The sequence below is a fragment of the Astatotilapia calliptera genome, chromosome 2 (assembly GCF_900246225.1).
Source record: "Astatotilapia calliptera chromosome 2, fAstCal1.2, whole genome shotgun sequence".
Taxonomy (NCBI): domain Eukaryota; kingdom Metazoa; phylum Chordata; class Actinopteri; order Cichliformes; family Cichlidae; genus Astatotilapia; species Astatotilapia calliptera.
The window spans coordinates 33704893-33721722 of record NC_039303.1 but is presented as its reverse complement, the minus strand read 5'-3'; the positions used below and the strand labels follow the sequence as shown (position 1 = coordinate 33721722).

The 16830-nt window shown below is 39.9% G+C and overlaps 1 protein-coding gene across 4 annotated transcripts in view; it reads left to right on the top strand.

Annotated features, from left to right (window-relative positions):
- The first annotated feature begins 885 nt into the window (after positions 1-885).
- dlg3 (discs, large homolog 3 (Drosophila)) overlaps positions 886-16830 on the top strand; it is a 79311-nt gene continuing 63366 nt past the window's right edge. For 2 of the 4 annotated variants that reach the window (XM_026144479.1, XM_026144391.1), the window contains exons 1-3: positions 1289-1346; positions 2187-2318; positions 12388-12473. In XM_026144479.1, the coding sequence (XP_026000264.1) occupies positions 1328-1346; positions 2187-2318; positions 12388-12473 (237 nt within the window). In that variant the 5' untranslated portion in view covers positions 1289-1327. Of the gene's footprint in view, positions 1347-2186; positions 2319-9635; positions 9847-12387; positions 12474-16830 lie in introns of those variants that run through there. The other 2 variants (XM_026144495.1, XM_026144410.1) reach the window with 2 other exon arrangements.

The following is a 16830-nucleotide window of genomic DNA, read 5'->3' as shown; positions in this document are numbered from 1 at the left end:
TGGAGATGATTGGCCACAATGCACACAGGTCCATGTTTGATGAAAACCAGCGTACACCTCATACCAACTGTCAAGCACGGTGGCGGAGAGGTGATAATTTGGGTTTATTTTGTAGCCCAAGACCTGAGCTCCTTGTAGTCATTGAGTGGACCATAAATTCCTATATACATCAATGTGTCTGACAGCTAAAGCTGGGCCAAAACTGGGTCACACAACAGGGTAATGATCACAAGCATAGCAGCAAATCTACAACAGAATATCTGAAAAAGAAAAGCAAAAGTGTTTCAGAGGCCCAGTTAAAGTTCGAACCTAAACCTGACTGAAATGCTGCGACGGGAACTTAAGAGAGCTGCCGAATGAACCCATCTCTAACGTTTCCAACCATGCTGCAAGAGACCGATAAAGTCAGATATAATGCTTCAGTGTTTTATCTCAAGCAGTTTTTTTTTTCATTAAATAATGACAGTGTAGCATGCCCTAGGGTCTGTCCACCTAATTTAAAAAATGGATCATTTCTATTATGTCCTGACATGTAAAGCCATAGAGCTGACAGCTGGTGTACTTTCTTTCTAACGTGACTGAATCTGATCAATAGATTATATTTTGAACAGTTGAAATGTTTCTCTGAGGTCTTCCTGTTTTCCACCTGCCCAGTAGCTCTATTTTCCGCACCCTGAATATCTCTTCTCTGCACATGTCCAAAACACGTCTGCATAGTGTACTTTTCCTTTAATGACGGACTCCCAGCACCACCTTATCGCACCACAAGATGGCAACAACTACAAAAAAAATCGAGAAACAGGCGACTTACCAGATAAACATGCAACGAGAGACAAAAACGGCTTAAGTAACACGCTGATCATTACTAGTGATGTCATGTGCTGAAGCTATCTGCAGGTGTCAGTGTTTAAAGCGTTAATACTGACAGTGCAAATGGGGCCGCTATGGCCGGACCGGTGGGCCTTCTCCACGGAGGCGAGGCGTGTGTGAGAGAGGGGAGGAGGAACGTGAACATGTCACGCTCTGGAGCCGTTTTGCCCCCCCAAAAAAGAAAACTTCTGGAAAAGTTGACATGAAGTAAACAGTCTTTGCTTTTTCACATCTTAACCTCAGTCAGTGGGTGTGGACCACACTGCGGACCGCTGCAGCGACACTTCAGACAGACTGCGAGTGTCAGCGACTGGATTTAAAAAAAAAATCTGTTGTGAGGAAGGAGCGACAGTCCCGGTTATAAAATTATCCGAAACTATCGCAGTTATTATTCTTGCTTCTTAAACCCTCAAAACACCCCGAAATTATAACTTATGTGACTTTTCAAGTCGGCCACATGATGGTGCATAAATATGGTGAGTACCGTTCATGTAACGTTATATCTTTTTTTCCCCCACGTGTCACATTTTTTCTTATATACTCGGGTAAAGTTAAAGTTTTTAGGTTAATGCCAGCTCATTACGCCATCAAAGTTATTGCACGGCTTTTCAACGTCCCACGAACCTCCGCTGTAATCCCCTCGAGAAACCAGACTGTTGTTTTAGCCCTCAGGGAATGAGAAAGTTAAGAGTAAGTGGAAATTGTCAGCTTCCGTGCTGTTGGTATTATTATTGTTGTTGTTGTTGTTTTCTGAGATGTTATTCTCCTACTCGATCATAATGTTCAGGATTAGGTAGGAAACTGTGAAGTAGTAGATTTACCTTCGTGATGTGCATCAACTCTGCATTCTGTGCTCCTCACCACCCACCGGGTTCAACAACCAGCTGCACAGTCCTGATGGGAAAGAGAGAAATGCCTTTAAAGTGCTCTGCAGGAGACTATAACAGGCAGCAGCAGTGATACGTTTAGTTTAAAAAAAGGAGAAATCTTCCGTATTTTATTATTTATTTAAATTCTTATAACAGTGTGTGTCTGTGCAAAGAAAAGCAGTAGTGGCAGTATTGTTGGCTACATGTATTTACATTTAATAATAGTTTAATTAGAGCTAAAATAAAGAGGTAAGTTTAGAGTAGTCAGGAATTTTTGTATGAACTGATTAATTGCTGACATTTTTGAAAATTGCAACTCCACGAATGTCTTTTTTCTAGCCTCTCAAATGGGATACAGGTTCATAACACTGTTATTTCATTTCCCCTGTCTCTATGTAGCTTTGCTGCTGCTGTTGTTCTGAGACATGTATTTATTTTGTGAGGCAGACACAGCTAGGGCAGCGAGGCTGCTCAAGCAGTACCAGTCCAACCTGACCAGTCCAGAGGAACAGGCCTTGAAGACCAGCGTGGGCAAAGTGTCTTCCATCTTGGGCAGCCAGCTGTTTCAAGCCCTTCTCGGTAAGCTTGTTTTGAAGAAGAGAGTCTTTCGAAACTTTTCCCTCTAGCTTATGTTGCATCAGACCTTTCTCAGGATGTCCTTTCCAAACAACGCTTCCTCTTCATGTGTCTATCTTCTTAAGAATGGGAGGTATTTTTTTTCTTGATCTCCTTTAATTTACTGTGCGCTGTTGCCACACACTATCAGTATTAGATTTAGTGCAGCTGGTATAGTTTGATTTGCGTGGCCGTGTGATTGGCTGAAGGCTGACACAGGATGGAGACGGGGTCAGGTTGTATTAATTTGTATGGGAAGTTAACTGAGTCTAAATGTTTCCCAATTAAGTCTTATGAAAGAGGCCTTTCAGTCTGCCTCACAAAGGTTTGCTGTTTAACCACCTCTGTAGCATACTCGGATTGTAATAAAATCCCATTAAAGCCACGCTCAACTCAGTCTATCTATAGACTGTGCTGTTATAAACTCTGACCTGTCACACTGTTGAAACACAATTCCTCCTTTCAGTTTTACAAAAATAGGCACATTTATGTCTCATAAAACTGTATCAGCAGGGTATAGATCATAAAGTCAGAAAACTTTATTCACTTTAGCCAGAAGCAAATGTAACTGCTTCTGGCTAAAGTGTTTGCTAATAGTGAATCATGAGTTAATGTTAGTTGTAACCAGCTACACCTCCATGACAAGCTGAGTGTGGTGTGTTTTGTGTTTTTGGAAATGAGCCTGTGTGAACCTTATCCTCACTTCCTTTTAGAGCAGATAAGGCACATTACTTCAGTTTAGCAAATGGTTGAGTGGTCCTTCTAATTACCACAGCCATGTTATAATGATGCTAGCCCCTGGGTCTGCTATTGCTTCTGCTGACCCACTGCTGCTTCTTTGCTGGGGATCTAAGGGGGGAAGGGCGGCTATGACTCAGGCAGCAGTTAAAAATGATACAGTGTGGCTCGTTTTGCTAATGATGTATACTGAAGGGAGTTTAAGGTATACTTTCTTGTGCTGACTGATGAACCCTTTAAACATAAAGATAAAATGTATTGCTCTTTTTGCGTCTTGTCAAAGGTAAGGGGCTCATTATAGAGACTAATTTGTTGTACCTCATCACCCAGAGTCCACATTTTAAGACCAAATGAGTTGTTAAGTCTCATTTGAATGGTTTCTAAAAATGTAGGCTGGAGCAAATGGTGGATAGAACCATAAAAATGTGACTGAGTTTGCATGAATGGTTTAGGAAGTAGAGAATTTAAAAAAGAATATGTAGTCCCTCATTTTCAGAGGCTCAATTTGCACTGTGAAGCTCTGTGGGATTGGCAGCATTTGCAGCATTTGATTGGATCTGAGCAGAGAGTGTAGCCCTGTATACTGAAGAATTCATCCTTCTGCTTCTATCAGGAGTCACATCATCAGTAAACACCAGTGACCTGGTTTCACTGGCAACCATACATGCCCATGCCATAAAATTGCTTCAATCATGTGTGTCCGATGACGTGATTTGCTTTGGATTAGGAGTTGTTTCTCTCCTTATGCATACTTTTCTATTCCCATCATTTTGGCACAAGGTAATCTTCATTCATTCATCTCCTAAGATTTTCTCAGCAGGCTCTTTTAGGTGATTCCTGGACAGGTCTAATTTCCTCTTCTTGTTCTTGGGTTTGCATCTTGTTGTAAACTCTTTGCATTTCCATTCATGAAGGCATCTAACAATTGCATATATTAATAATGATACACGCACCTTATCAAGAGTTTTCTTGACTTGGTTAGATGTTGTGTCACTTGCACTGACATCTCCTTGGACCTTGTGTTTAAAATTGTAGTGAAAAGCTATAAAATACAAATTCAGTCCACCATTGAGGTGTACAAAAGTAAAACTAGAATGTTTGTGTCTTTCTCCAACAAATCATGGATCTAAATGTAACCGGTGTTGCCTTTATGTGCTGTTAAGTCAATCACAACGTGTAACACATGAAGAAAAGCAATTGAAATACTTGCTTTTAATCTGATGCACTGATTGCAAGAAGTCTATCATGCTTGTGCTGACGATAACCTCTGAAATTGTCTGTAGATACTGATGTTTTCTTGAGTCTCAAAAGATTTTTTTATCCATACTCACTGAGTTTAGGGATTAAAAGTTTATTGCACTTTGGTGCAGGCTTAAATATGCAGTTGGGGTTTTTTCATCACAATGAAATAACTGTTGATTGCACAGTTTAGTGGCTTTATATTAATGACACCACTGGTTTGCATCGAGGCTACAATGTTGCAAGCCTTAGTGCTCTTTACTCGTTTTGTTCCCTACTGAAGATCAGCCTGTAGCTGCTGGGTGGAGGTTTAGTATCATTCAGGGTTCTTCTCTACCTTTGGATTAGCATGCTGTCTGTGCAGATGTTTGCAAAGAGCTAATGTTGTGCTAGCAACATCAGCTTTTTTGGTTCTTTTCCTGCACCTTGGCTCATGTGATGAGTCACATGATCAACAGTAGTTCAACGACCCTCTTAAGAGACAACGCCAAGTAGGGTTTACCTGGGACTCTCCACCATTTGGTTGTTGGAACTGAAGAAGCATCTTCACGAAACCTAAAGAAATCCAGTCACTTTCTTTCCAAGCTCTTTAAATTATTATGAACTGAACGACATAATGAAACTACTTCTGTCCTGAATGCAGTTTGCACTTTACAGTTGTGCTGCTACCATTCCACGCTACCATAAATGGTAATGTGATTACAGTAATGTGTTACTTTGTACTGGATAGATGTCACCCTTTTGTTAGAATGCTAACCAAAGCTATTGAACTTGGTTAACTTGTTAAAAAAATCACCCTAAAGTTGAGAGAGAAAGTCACCAAAAAACCCCATGTGGTTACTGACCATTTCTCCAGGTATTAGTGGACATTTGACCATGCACTGTTTTAATGTAATCAACCTGAAATCAGATCTAATGTATTTTATTATTTATTGAGGTGAGGGAGACTCGGAGAGGATTAGCTTTCAGGATTCCAAACATTCCTCGCAAAGAATGTTCAATCAGGGCCGAGCCTGAGGCCGACAGGAAAATAAATAGCTCTAGGCTCCCATGCGAGCCTCTTCCAGGCCGTCCTGGCTCTCTGGACCATCTGCACAATGTGTGAGGGTAGAAGAAGTAGAAGAGCCGTCTGGTCGCTGTGTCTCAGGTGAATGGTTGAAGAAGACTGGCCCCTCATTCAACATGTGGTTCTCATCAGTGCAGGCGGAGTGGAAGAGCAGCCGGTTCATAGCACTAATAGGAATACAGTGCAGTATAAACATTACTCATCCTCTTATCCGCTCCTGTTGTGTTTGCCTTCACATGCTCAGGGCCATGTGAACTGGTTCATATGGGCCATTTAGTCTAATGGTGGGAGGAAATTTTCTGGAGCAGGGACTGTGTTGTTCAGAAGAGATGAAAGACCTGAGTCTGAAAATCTGCCATTTTCAGACTCTAAAGAAATTGATGCATAGTAAAGTATTCTGTCTTTACAGTTTCTTTAACTTTGATACTCTGCGGGAAGTAAAGAGGTGTTGCACGTCCCGTGGGAAGGTTCAGCGTTCATCCATTTGGATGTCAGCATGGCTGCACAGTCACAAACAAAGGTTGCCTTAACTGCGCATCTACCCTTTTGTTCCAACGTACAAACATACAGTGGGGAGCACGGGGTGCTGCTCGCTGTGAGTTGGGGCAAACATACAGGCCGACACACTTTCAATTACAGTGGAGCCTAAATTCCTGGGGAATATTTCATTTAAACAGCGACAAGGGAGGGAATTGTTTGCCCTGCCTTAAAACTGTGACCTAGTTTTCTGTCAATGTGTTGCTCTGGTGAGCAGTGGGTTGCTCATCATCATGTAAAGAACCAGGGGCACTGTCTTTTTTTGTTTGTGATTCAACCAGGCAGGAAGTACAGAGATGATGTCAGTCTAATTAAATAGGTACATGACAAAAAGAAGAGGCCTGCAATGCACCGATCATGCATGCAGATATTTTGGAGGACTGTGGATGAGGGGGGAAATGCGGGAAAACCCCCCTAAACTGTGACAAAAAAAGCTTTCGACCAGACGCCCCAAAATAGACCCAGAAATCGGTCCTGTGAAAGAGACTTCTGGTCTGGATTGTGTGTTGTGTTTTATGGTCAGGAATTTATGTGGTCTGTGAGGGTTGGAACAGTTCAACGATTTCTTTTTTAACTTTGTTTGGAAGGTCACTGAAGTGGAAAAAAGCGAAAGCCCTGTACGAAGTGTGTCTGTGAATCCTGATCTCAGAACACTTCAAGATGTGATTGAGCACCTTTCTCTCACTTGTTAACTCTGCCAAAAATAGATGAGTGATGTAATTAGAAGTGTTAGCTGTGTGAAAACAAGCCAGGTGTCCAAGATGCAGCTGAAGCATGGCCTGCAAAACTTAACTAAACTAATATTTTTCAAGATTTAATCAAGGTTGAACTTACCGGTACTTTTCTTAAATACATAGACAGGTGGACATTCGTTAGTTTGTGCTCCTACATTTTGAAGCCTCAAGTTGAGTGTTTTGGCCTTAACCATCTACCATAATCATAAACTATGTCAAAACTATAAAAGGACTCGCTGAGGTTTTCAATCAAGGCAGCAGCATAGCTATTTTCTCTTAGAATGTACCCATTCAAGCTGATATCTGCAACCAGTTGTCCCTTGTCGACCATTAGAAAGAATGCACTACAGAAAAGGAGTTTAAGTCTGCTGTTCCTAATGGTGGACAGAATGGTTTGCTCCTTAGAAAGGGTGGGGGAGGAGGCCGGTGAAGCTGCTGCTCACCTCAGGGTCTCAGCAGGGGCCTCGGGCCTCATTTTCTCTTGATTGTTCACCTTTGTCTAAAGTTTATTTATGCTTTAATGCACCTAGCCCATCTTAAAATTGAGGCAAAAGACAATACATGTAAAGATGAGCTTGAGTTCAAATTAAACTGCCGTAAGATTGAAGGCTGCTATTAGAATCAGAATCAGAGAAACTTTATTAATCCCAAAGGGAAATTGAGTTTTAGAATATCAGGATCCTCCAGCTTGAGTTAGTGTCAAAAGAGTAACACTGAGCCATTTTCTGTGCCTCCTTAACAAAGTCAAGAAGGTACTACTGGTCCTTCTGTTGTTCCTCATCTCTCTTCTTCATTGTGAGTAAGACTATTGGTCTATTCCTTCGGTTTCAGGAAACTGAAGCAGAGACCTTCTTTCATTTTTGTGCTTCCATTGCTGTTGCTTTGCATTAGCCAAAGTATCTTTGGTCTCTTCCGTTTCACTACAAGCTGGTTGATAAGGCACAAGAGGCTTGTGCAGCTCCCTCAACTGAAGATAGCATCATATACGACAAATTTAAAGGTACCAGAGTTGGTACCCGAGGCTGCTCTCTTGTAAAATGAAGAGAACCTCTTTTCAAACAATTTTTAAGTTTGCTTTGACAGATGGGATGTACCAAGCAAAGTTACTGGCTTTCAAACACTAAGTGAGCTGATGTTGTTTGAACAGTTCGAGAGCTGTGTCTCAGAGCAGATTGTGCTACATTTGAATGAATAAAATGTAACCACCCTACAGCAGGCTAAAGTTCTGCTGCAGAAATTTGCCTTGACCTACAAGAGTATTTGTGTGAGTAAATGTGAAAGATCCAACTGTGAGCATACGTAGAAAAATGCTGCATTTTAGCCCCAATAAGCTAAAGGTGGTCCACCAAGTCCAAAGCCAGAGAAACAATGTTACTACTGTCATAAAGCAGGGCATGCCTTTGCTGTCTGTCTGTCTCTCAATCGTAAAAGCAGCAACCTCAGCAAACAAGGCAAGTAAAAGCTGTTGATAAAAAAAGGGAATTCTTCTGAGAGCCTTTGTTGAGCTAGATGAACCAGATGATTGCTTTAAACCATGCATCTTTGCCGGATCTGTGTCATTGACAGGATCAGTAGTCAGGAAAAATATTAAGCAATACTGGCGGCTCAGTCTCTCGGATCTTTTTCCGCCTGGCGCAGAGACTTCCTGTAATCTAAGCTCCTCAGTAAGAATTATAGTGATGGCTTTGCATTAGTTTTACGTTTCAGATTTGACTTTATTTAAAAAGTAATTGACTCCATTTAGCATTTGTATACATTTTAATGTTGAAATCCAAAAGTATTAATACACAATAACTTCAAACTATTTGATATTTGTAAATAAGCAGCCTGATATTCCTGTGTCACCTGATTGTCCTATACCTGCAACTCCTAAAATCCTGTGTGCAGATGTCAGTAAAGTTGTGGTTTCAGTACTTCAGCATCTATCTAGCTCTGTAGAACTGGAGCAGGAACACAAGTGGAGTTACACTTTTTTTTAAAATATTAATTAACACTTAAGCTGTTTCTGTGCAGTTTGGCACACAGTCTGTCTATTAGTTAAAGGTACTGTGGCTGTATCTTCAAGGGAAGAAAAAAACATGAATGTGTGAGAGACAGTACTGGAAAGAAAGATGAGCGAATATGTTAGAAAGCTGAGTACTGCTCAGGAAGTGACATTTGATAACCCTATAAAATTTAGACTTTTGCCTTGAGTAATTTATGTTTGTTTGGGTTTTTGTGTCACAGTAGATCTCTACACGACCTGCTGCTTAGATATTTGGTTATTTTATGTCATGAGGCGTCTTCAAAATAAAACGATTGTGTGTATTTTTGTCAAAGATTGTGTGAGAATAATATACAAGTGCATGAACAAGTAGGCCTTTTACAGCTCACAGTAATAGTCTATCCTAGCTTGTGCATGTCCAATGTCTCTGTGAGGTTAGGTCAAAGGTCAGGTGGTAGTCTTCAGTTTGAATTTAAGCTTATGACTATCTTTAGCTTCACTTCCTAAATTCCATCTTTAGATTAGCTTTATACAGCTAAAAGGTAGAAAGTGGCATAGCTGCCTGCTATATAAAGTCAACAAATGATTCTTTACCTTCATAAACATCTATTTCGAATGAAACGCAACAGAAATGAATAGTTTTATTCAGTTATATAAATATTCATTAAGAAACATATTCAGATCAGAACAGATTCCATTGAATTTTATGTTTTACATTACACTGATGTATAAAATTAATTGGAAAATTGACATGGAAAATATTCATGCCCTTTTTGGGCTTGAATATTTTTTGAGTACAGCAGTAGCTCGCACTAACCAGAATCTTTATTGGGGTATACCTTGATAGTACCAGGTTGGACTCCCTTTTGCCTTCAGAACTCACAAGGTTCAACAAGGTTGGGGAACATCTATCAGAGCTTTTGGTCCATATTGACCATACATACATGATGTCAGTCTCCTGTTCCACCACATCGCAATGAATTGAAACCTGATGACCGTGGAAGCCGATTGTGCTTTGTTATGTTCAGGTTAGGAGGATACCACTGATACAAGACGTGTTGTTTATGACAAATTCTCACCCAGCAACATTTTCCAATATTCTTTTCTGTTTCTTTGTAGCTGACAGGAGTGGCCCCAGCTGTGATCCTCTGCTGTTGTATCTACTTCAAGGTTCAACATGTTGTGTGTTCAGAGGTGCAGTTCTGCATACTTTGTTTGTAACAAGTTTTGTTTGAGTTATTGTTGTCTTTCTAGCGGCTCCAAGGAGTCTGACAATTCTTGTTTGACCTCTGACATAAACAAGGCATTCTCACCCAGAGAACTGCAGCTCGCTGGATATTTTCCCCGTTTCGGACTATAAACCCTAGAGATAGCTGTGCACAAAAATCTTCGTAGATCAGCAGTTTCTAAAACACCCAGACCAGCAGACACAGATGCAAAGCAAAATTCTTTACTATAAGAGTTGATCTTGTATTGGATTTAGACTTTTCAGGTAGAGAGAAGTCACTTTTAAATAAAAATTTTGCTCAACCATCAGTAACAATAAATTTTCAGCAACTACTCTGTGTGGGGATATGAGGATACCTTTTTTTTTTTTTTCAAATGATTGTCTTTAGGCATTTTTTTCTTTTATTGGACAGTGACCTGGAAGACTGGAAAACAAGCAGTCAGAGGCGGGGTGTAAAATGCAGTCGGTTTCTCAGCTGGAATTAAGCTGAGGACGTTTTAGTTATGTTGCATGCACTGTATCCATTCACTATTGGGATGCTTATATAACACAGAGAGATAATAAACACAGTGACAGTGTGGCGTACTACAATATGTGTAGAAAATAATGAGGTAAAGTAAGGAGGCTCATTTGCGTGACTGTGGATATTTGCATCTATATGGAATTAGGTTATTGCAGGTAGGCCCACAGCATGTTTGCGTGTCTGCATGTGCATAAGAGTTTGTGTAAGTGAGGCTGCTCTTTAGTCAGCTGGTCATCAAACTGCTCTGCCCACACATGGCTTCACTCCTCCACATTCAGACACAGTGATGAGTCACATGCTCCATTCTTACACTTTTGTTCTTACAGCGTCTTGTTGGGACATACTGACTCTTGTCTCTCCGTCTCACACATGCACATAGACTTTGAGTCCCCGTTTCAATAAGAGGTGCACATTCTTGAAAGACATGTTTAAAACGTTTCACCTCCAAAGTGTTTTGCAGCCCATTTTTGTCCTGACAGTGAACTGTGCGAAGTTGATGAACTCTTCTGCAACCTCTTTATGTCAACACTGCAGTAACCAGGCGCTCACTTGGCATCAGCAAAATTGTCTCAGCGCATTCTTGTCAAACGGCTGCCACTCAGCGGCTGACCGTGGGACATGGGCCAAGAAGTGATGAGAAGACTTCAGAAGAAGGGGGGAGGAGTTAAAGAGTGCGCTGAGACTTACTCACTTTTGATTGAATTTCATGCTGCCTAACAATTAATGGCAAATGCTTGATTAGCCCTGCCCATGCATGTAGTTTTGGGGGATCCCTGTTTCCTAAAAGTCTAGAAAAAAGAACTCGTGTGGCTCCGGGGAAAATCTGATATAGACATTAATGCTCCTAAGTTCTTTTATTAGCACCACTGGTGGCTTTACGGTGTCGTTATTATTAGCTGTTCTTTATGTTTAGCTGTCATGTTAGTACATGCTAATCAAAGATGGTTACCATGGTTACACTATCCTTGAATAATAACTATATTAGCGTTGTCTTGGTTGTAACCAGGAGTTTCTTGAATTACTTGTCAGCTCTGACCATTCTCCTCTGACCTTTGGCAGAGAACTGCTGCTCACTTGATATTTTCTCTTTTTCAGACCATACTCAGTAAAGATGACCACCCGAGAGATGGTTGTGTGGGGAATCCCAGTAGATCGTCAGTTTATAAAACACTCACTCACAGTCCAGCAACCATAACAGATTCAAATTCAGTTAAATCACATATTTTTTTCCCAACCCAACATAACAGTAAAGCATCCTGGTACTGCAACTTCTGCATGCGCGCCTATTTCACACTTAGGAGAAGCAAAGCATGACATCCACATGGTGGGCCAGGGTTACATGCTTTGCTGTGATATCGAGTTGTTTTTGTCCCTTTCTGATGCTCATGTGTTGAAGTGGCCAAATTTGCTAATGCAAGAGTTTATAAATTGTCCCATCAGTCAGCTAGAGTGAACTACATGTATTGATTCGTTAATATGTGTAGAAGTCTTGGCGTAAAACCGAGTTTCAAAGCAAAGAGATCTTAAAATCACGTGTCGTGTAAGTGATCTGTGACACTGACAAATAACAACGTGCAGGATGTTTTTCTTTCTTTTTTTGTGACACACTCTTGTCAGGTAGTATGATAAATTATAATGTTAGACACAGACTTGATGATGTACTTAGTCAGTACCTGAGTCATGTAGTTCAGCAAGAAGATAAGAAGAACACTTGCAAATATGGAGACATAGCTTCCATGTAAACAGACGACTCCCACCCCCACATTTTTACCAACTGTACCCTTGAGGACAAAAAACAGACTTCTCCCCAAGTGCCGGTGATTGATCGGCGGATTCTTTAACGCATCCAAAGCAGTTAGACGACTGAGAACTTACAAAGATGTAGAGATGACAAAGTAAAAAAAAGAAAGTCTTTTGCTGTAATGTTTGTTGTGGTCCAAGTAAAGGGAAAAAAATGCTTATTATAGTTTTCTTTTCCTCGCAGATATTCAAGAGTGTTACGAGGTGACCTTGCAACTGAACACAGAACAAACTGTTGTGAAAGAAGACAACAGGCGCGATGTGTGGGAGGTAAATTTCCTGCTTTACATTATATATTTCAAGAAAATAAGCTTAATGTTCACACGTGCTGTTGTGCACTTTGCTGTTACTCAGTAGGCAACACTAGATGTCATTACCTGTGTCCCTCGCACTCCTACACGGATAACATGTCACCATGAGTCACAGTAGCTATGACTTCAACCTGGTGAGTGAGTGTCAGACAGAGAAAAAGTTGGACGGGGGCACCCATGGGTAGAGGGAGAAGAGGAAATTAGACAGAGTCAAAAGAGCGCTGATTACCATTTGCTCATCAGTGGGAGTCAGCCAGTCCTGTCATTATAACAAGTGTTTATAGTCGCATGGTTATTTCGAATATTTTTAGTGTGGGACGCAGGATGAAGGGAGATTTTATGTAGGCCTAAATGTTTTTAAATGTACAGCATCGTGGAGGCAAGTGATGTAAAACAAATCCACACATTCTGGTTATATACAGACACTTTTTTGTCACTTATCCCCTAATGGCCTTTAGATGGGTTGGAACTGCTCACTTGATATCACTTGTGTGCTTTAATGTTGCTTTGCAACTTTCCTTGAGCTATGCCAAAATGTTAATGAAATTGATCTTTGGCTGACTTCAATAACTCATTAGCTGAATGGCCTTTGTTCTTTTTCTTTGTAGCCAAGAGAGATATGCTATAGCGTCTGTATAATAATGACGACATGAGTGTGCCTACACATTTGTTTGCAGTTTGAGTCCCCACGCAGGCTGGACCGGCACAACATGATTTCAATTTCAGCACCAAATTTTTAAATGTAATTTTAAAAAATGTAATTTGAGGCACAATGGCTAGCTTTCATTCTTTTAAGCAAAGAAACCAGATTCTTGAACTGAAATGTCAGACTAATACAATTACACTGGCCTGAAATACTCTTCAAAGACACTGTTGTCGTTTAATCCAGCTAATTAACATGCTTAGTAAAACCAAGACTGTATTTCACCTTGTGAGTGTGGAGCAGTTTAGTGATAGATTATTAGGAGATGATTTCAGATCTGCTCAAACATCAACTGAATGAGCACTTACTTTGCCTTTAGGTGACTGGAGTCTTGGTAGCGTTGAAAGACGACCATTAGCTGCCATCAAAATACTTCAGAGGTGACAAAAGCCCCCTCAACATTGGTTTTAAAGCTTTTCTCAGTTTTAATGTATTACAAAATATAATGTGTGATTTTGAATTCATTGGTGAGCTACAGAGAGGAAGTATGCTGGAAAATACAGACTTGCTCCCTCTGCCAGTCATCACAAGCCATCATGGCAAACTCGATAGGCGTATGAGTTTACATATGACTGTTTGTTTTGACATAGACCACAGATAAGATCAGACTTAGTTCATTTTTAGCAGATATAGTATCTTTAATCTCCATATTTACTTTTATAAAGTATTTACTTCGACCAAGCTGCCTGACTGAAACACTGATTCCCTAATTTTGCTCAGGACCCATTTTACCATAAATGGGGATCCTTCATAGTTTATTTAGCTTTAGTGCTTTTTTCTGTTTATTGTTTTCTGCTGATTAATTTGCTGCCTGATGCAGCTTCTTTGCTGTTTATTATTTACTAAGTGCTGTCCCAGATCCCATGTTACACAGTTTTCAGTGTAAAAAAAGGGAGATATGTCAATATGGGGTTTATACAAATAAATTAAGCAGTCCAAAAAAGAGCCAACTCTGTAGAAAAGACATTAAATTGTAAACGGTGATTTATGTATGACAACTGATGGCTCACGCTATACCTCCTAGATGACTCATTTTAAAAATAAGCATAGATTTTTTCTCAGGATGGTCGTCACATTTCTGATCCACTCCAGCTGCTCTTTGTGTTTGGTGTGATGGGATCAATAATAACTTTCATCCACAGTCCAATAATTCGATTGATGCTGTTTTTATGAATCCTCATGTGGCTTTACATCATGTAGGACTTTTTTCAGTGCCTTTTGGTTTATGTAAAGGAAGGTGAGAGTAATTCAACATTCAACATGGGAACTAAGGTTTAATCTAACATTATTCCTTTATGCTTAACAGCCCTTCCCCCAAGTCAATCACTTAATGTCAGTGTGTTTTTTTTTTAAATTTTCATAACTCTGAACTGGATTATGGCTGGTCAGTTGAACAGAGGAACTGCACTAAACTTGTCATCCACTTGATTGTATTGAACTGATGCTGCAGAGCAGAAGACTTTTTCTTTTACAATCATCTGTTCCAAAAAATAGTCATTTTTAAAAATTAACCGTCCTTTCTTACAACCTTTCCCCTTGCTGGGCAGTTAAAAAAGTAGCCCTGGTTTGAAATCACTGGATTATTCAAGCATAAATTGTTGCTTATTGCAGGGCCATGTGTTCAAACTTTGTCACTCCCCATGGTAGAGGATCTAAACCATAAATTATGACTGTGGCTTGAACTTTAGTCCAACATCCTAAGCTCGTCTCTGTGCATCTGTGATCCACCCTGTTCAGCTTCTAATTCAGTGCAACATGCCTCTTGATCCATTCCCCCATCCTTCACTGTCTGGATCCCAGCTGCTTGTGAGGCCTATAGGCACAGTCCTGGAAAGAGAGAAGCTGCTGGAAGGATGCAGCAGTCATAGTGGGAAGTTTAAGGGAGAGAAAGAGAGCTGCTTAATGGACACCCGACGAGGTGCTCATCAGTATTCTAGCCATGCGATCACCTGAGTGGAGGATGGGAGGGAAACTAAATGAGTCTGCAAATTCCCTGATTTGGTGCAGAGTAGCAGGTGAGAGTGGAGAATGGCTCCTTTGGAAAATAAATAAAAGAAACCATAAGAGAACAAGTTAGTTTCATGTGATTGATTTCATAGTGGTTATTTAATGTTTTGGTTCCAAGCTAAGTGTGATGTCACTAGTTTGGTTGTATTGGGATATAATCATGAAATATCAAAAGAATAGAATTTAAATATATCATGAATTCCCAGTGTTATAGGACTTGAAGTAATTAATTGAATGACTGCACCAATTTGCAGATGTCTGGCTATGTGTGCTGTGCAAAAGGCATACTGTTAGCTTCCAGCATTAGAAGGGGCTACAGCTGCACTGTCTGCCAGTGTCAGCTGACCTGCCTGTCCTAAATGTGGAGAAGGTGCCATCAAAGGACACACTCACTGAGCCTCACTAATGTAAAGAAAATGTTGTGAGAAGACTGCAAACTTCACATTGATGTAATTCTGATGGTTGAATTTTGCCTTCCAACTCTCTTCCTGTTGGTTACATAGATGCCAGGTACAGCTGCCCGCATGCTTCAGCGTGTGGGTGTATATATATTATCTTTTCAACTTGAGCAAAAGAGGAGCTTTCATTTTAATTTAAAGCCATCGGGAGGAAGTTAAGAGCTTTTATTTGAAAACAAATTTGAAAAATTGGTGGAAACACATGTTTGCAGATTTGCACAGGTGATGGCCTGCTCTAAAGGCTGCCCTCTGCTGTCAGTTAAGGGTCTTTATTCAGTCTATGTCCAGGCTTAGGACACTGTGTTTAGTTTCCTCATATAATATATTTGCTAAACTTTGGCTGTCTTGTGTCTTGCGCCCTTTTTACAACAAACAGTGCTGTGCTGCATTTTTTTTCTTAACTTTCTGATTTTCCAAAGCTACTCTCTCTCTTCAACACAATGTTATTTCACAAGATTGGGAGTCACTCCTGACTGTTTTTTAAATTTAAAAAGTATTTAAAATTATTACATAAAAAGTTTTAAATAAGCAAACTTGTTTCCTTGCAGAAATCTAAGAACACTAATAGGATACATGTGCTCATTTCTCTTTATGATACAAGAGCTAGTAGGTGACTATTTTTTTTAGCATAAACCCTGAAGACTTGGAAAATAGCTAGCCTGGTATTGTTAAATGTCTGTCAGAAGTCCTGCTTAGGGTTCAGGAAGCATCTTTGACAGACTAAATAATTTAAAAATACAAAAGAAGGTAAAAAAAAAAAAGGTATATACTGTATTGGTAAACTGTAGAGGTGCTGGTAGACTGATAAATTTATACTTGAGACATAGCTAGATTAGCTGTTAGCTCTTTATGCTAAACTAAGCTAGCTTGTTCGTCCTAGCTCTGTTGGTGTTGTCAGATTATTTACAAATGCAGTTAATGTCATGTTTAGGATCAGTAATGTTATGTTTGGATTACAAGACATGTAATCTACTCCGAACACCTAATACAGAAAACATAATACTTTGTTTAAAAAATAGATGCACACTTCAAAATTTTGAGTTCTGCAATTGTTTTCAAAAAGATTTCAGAGTGATTTTTTCATATTTAGCATTTCCTGTTGGTTAAATTAGTACTACAGTTTGTAAATCTGTATAACATATTACACA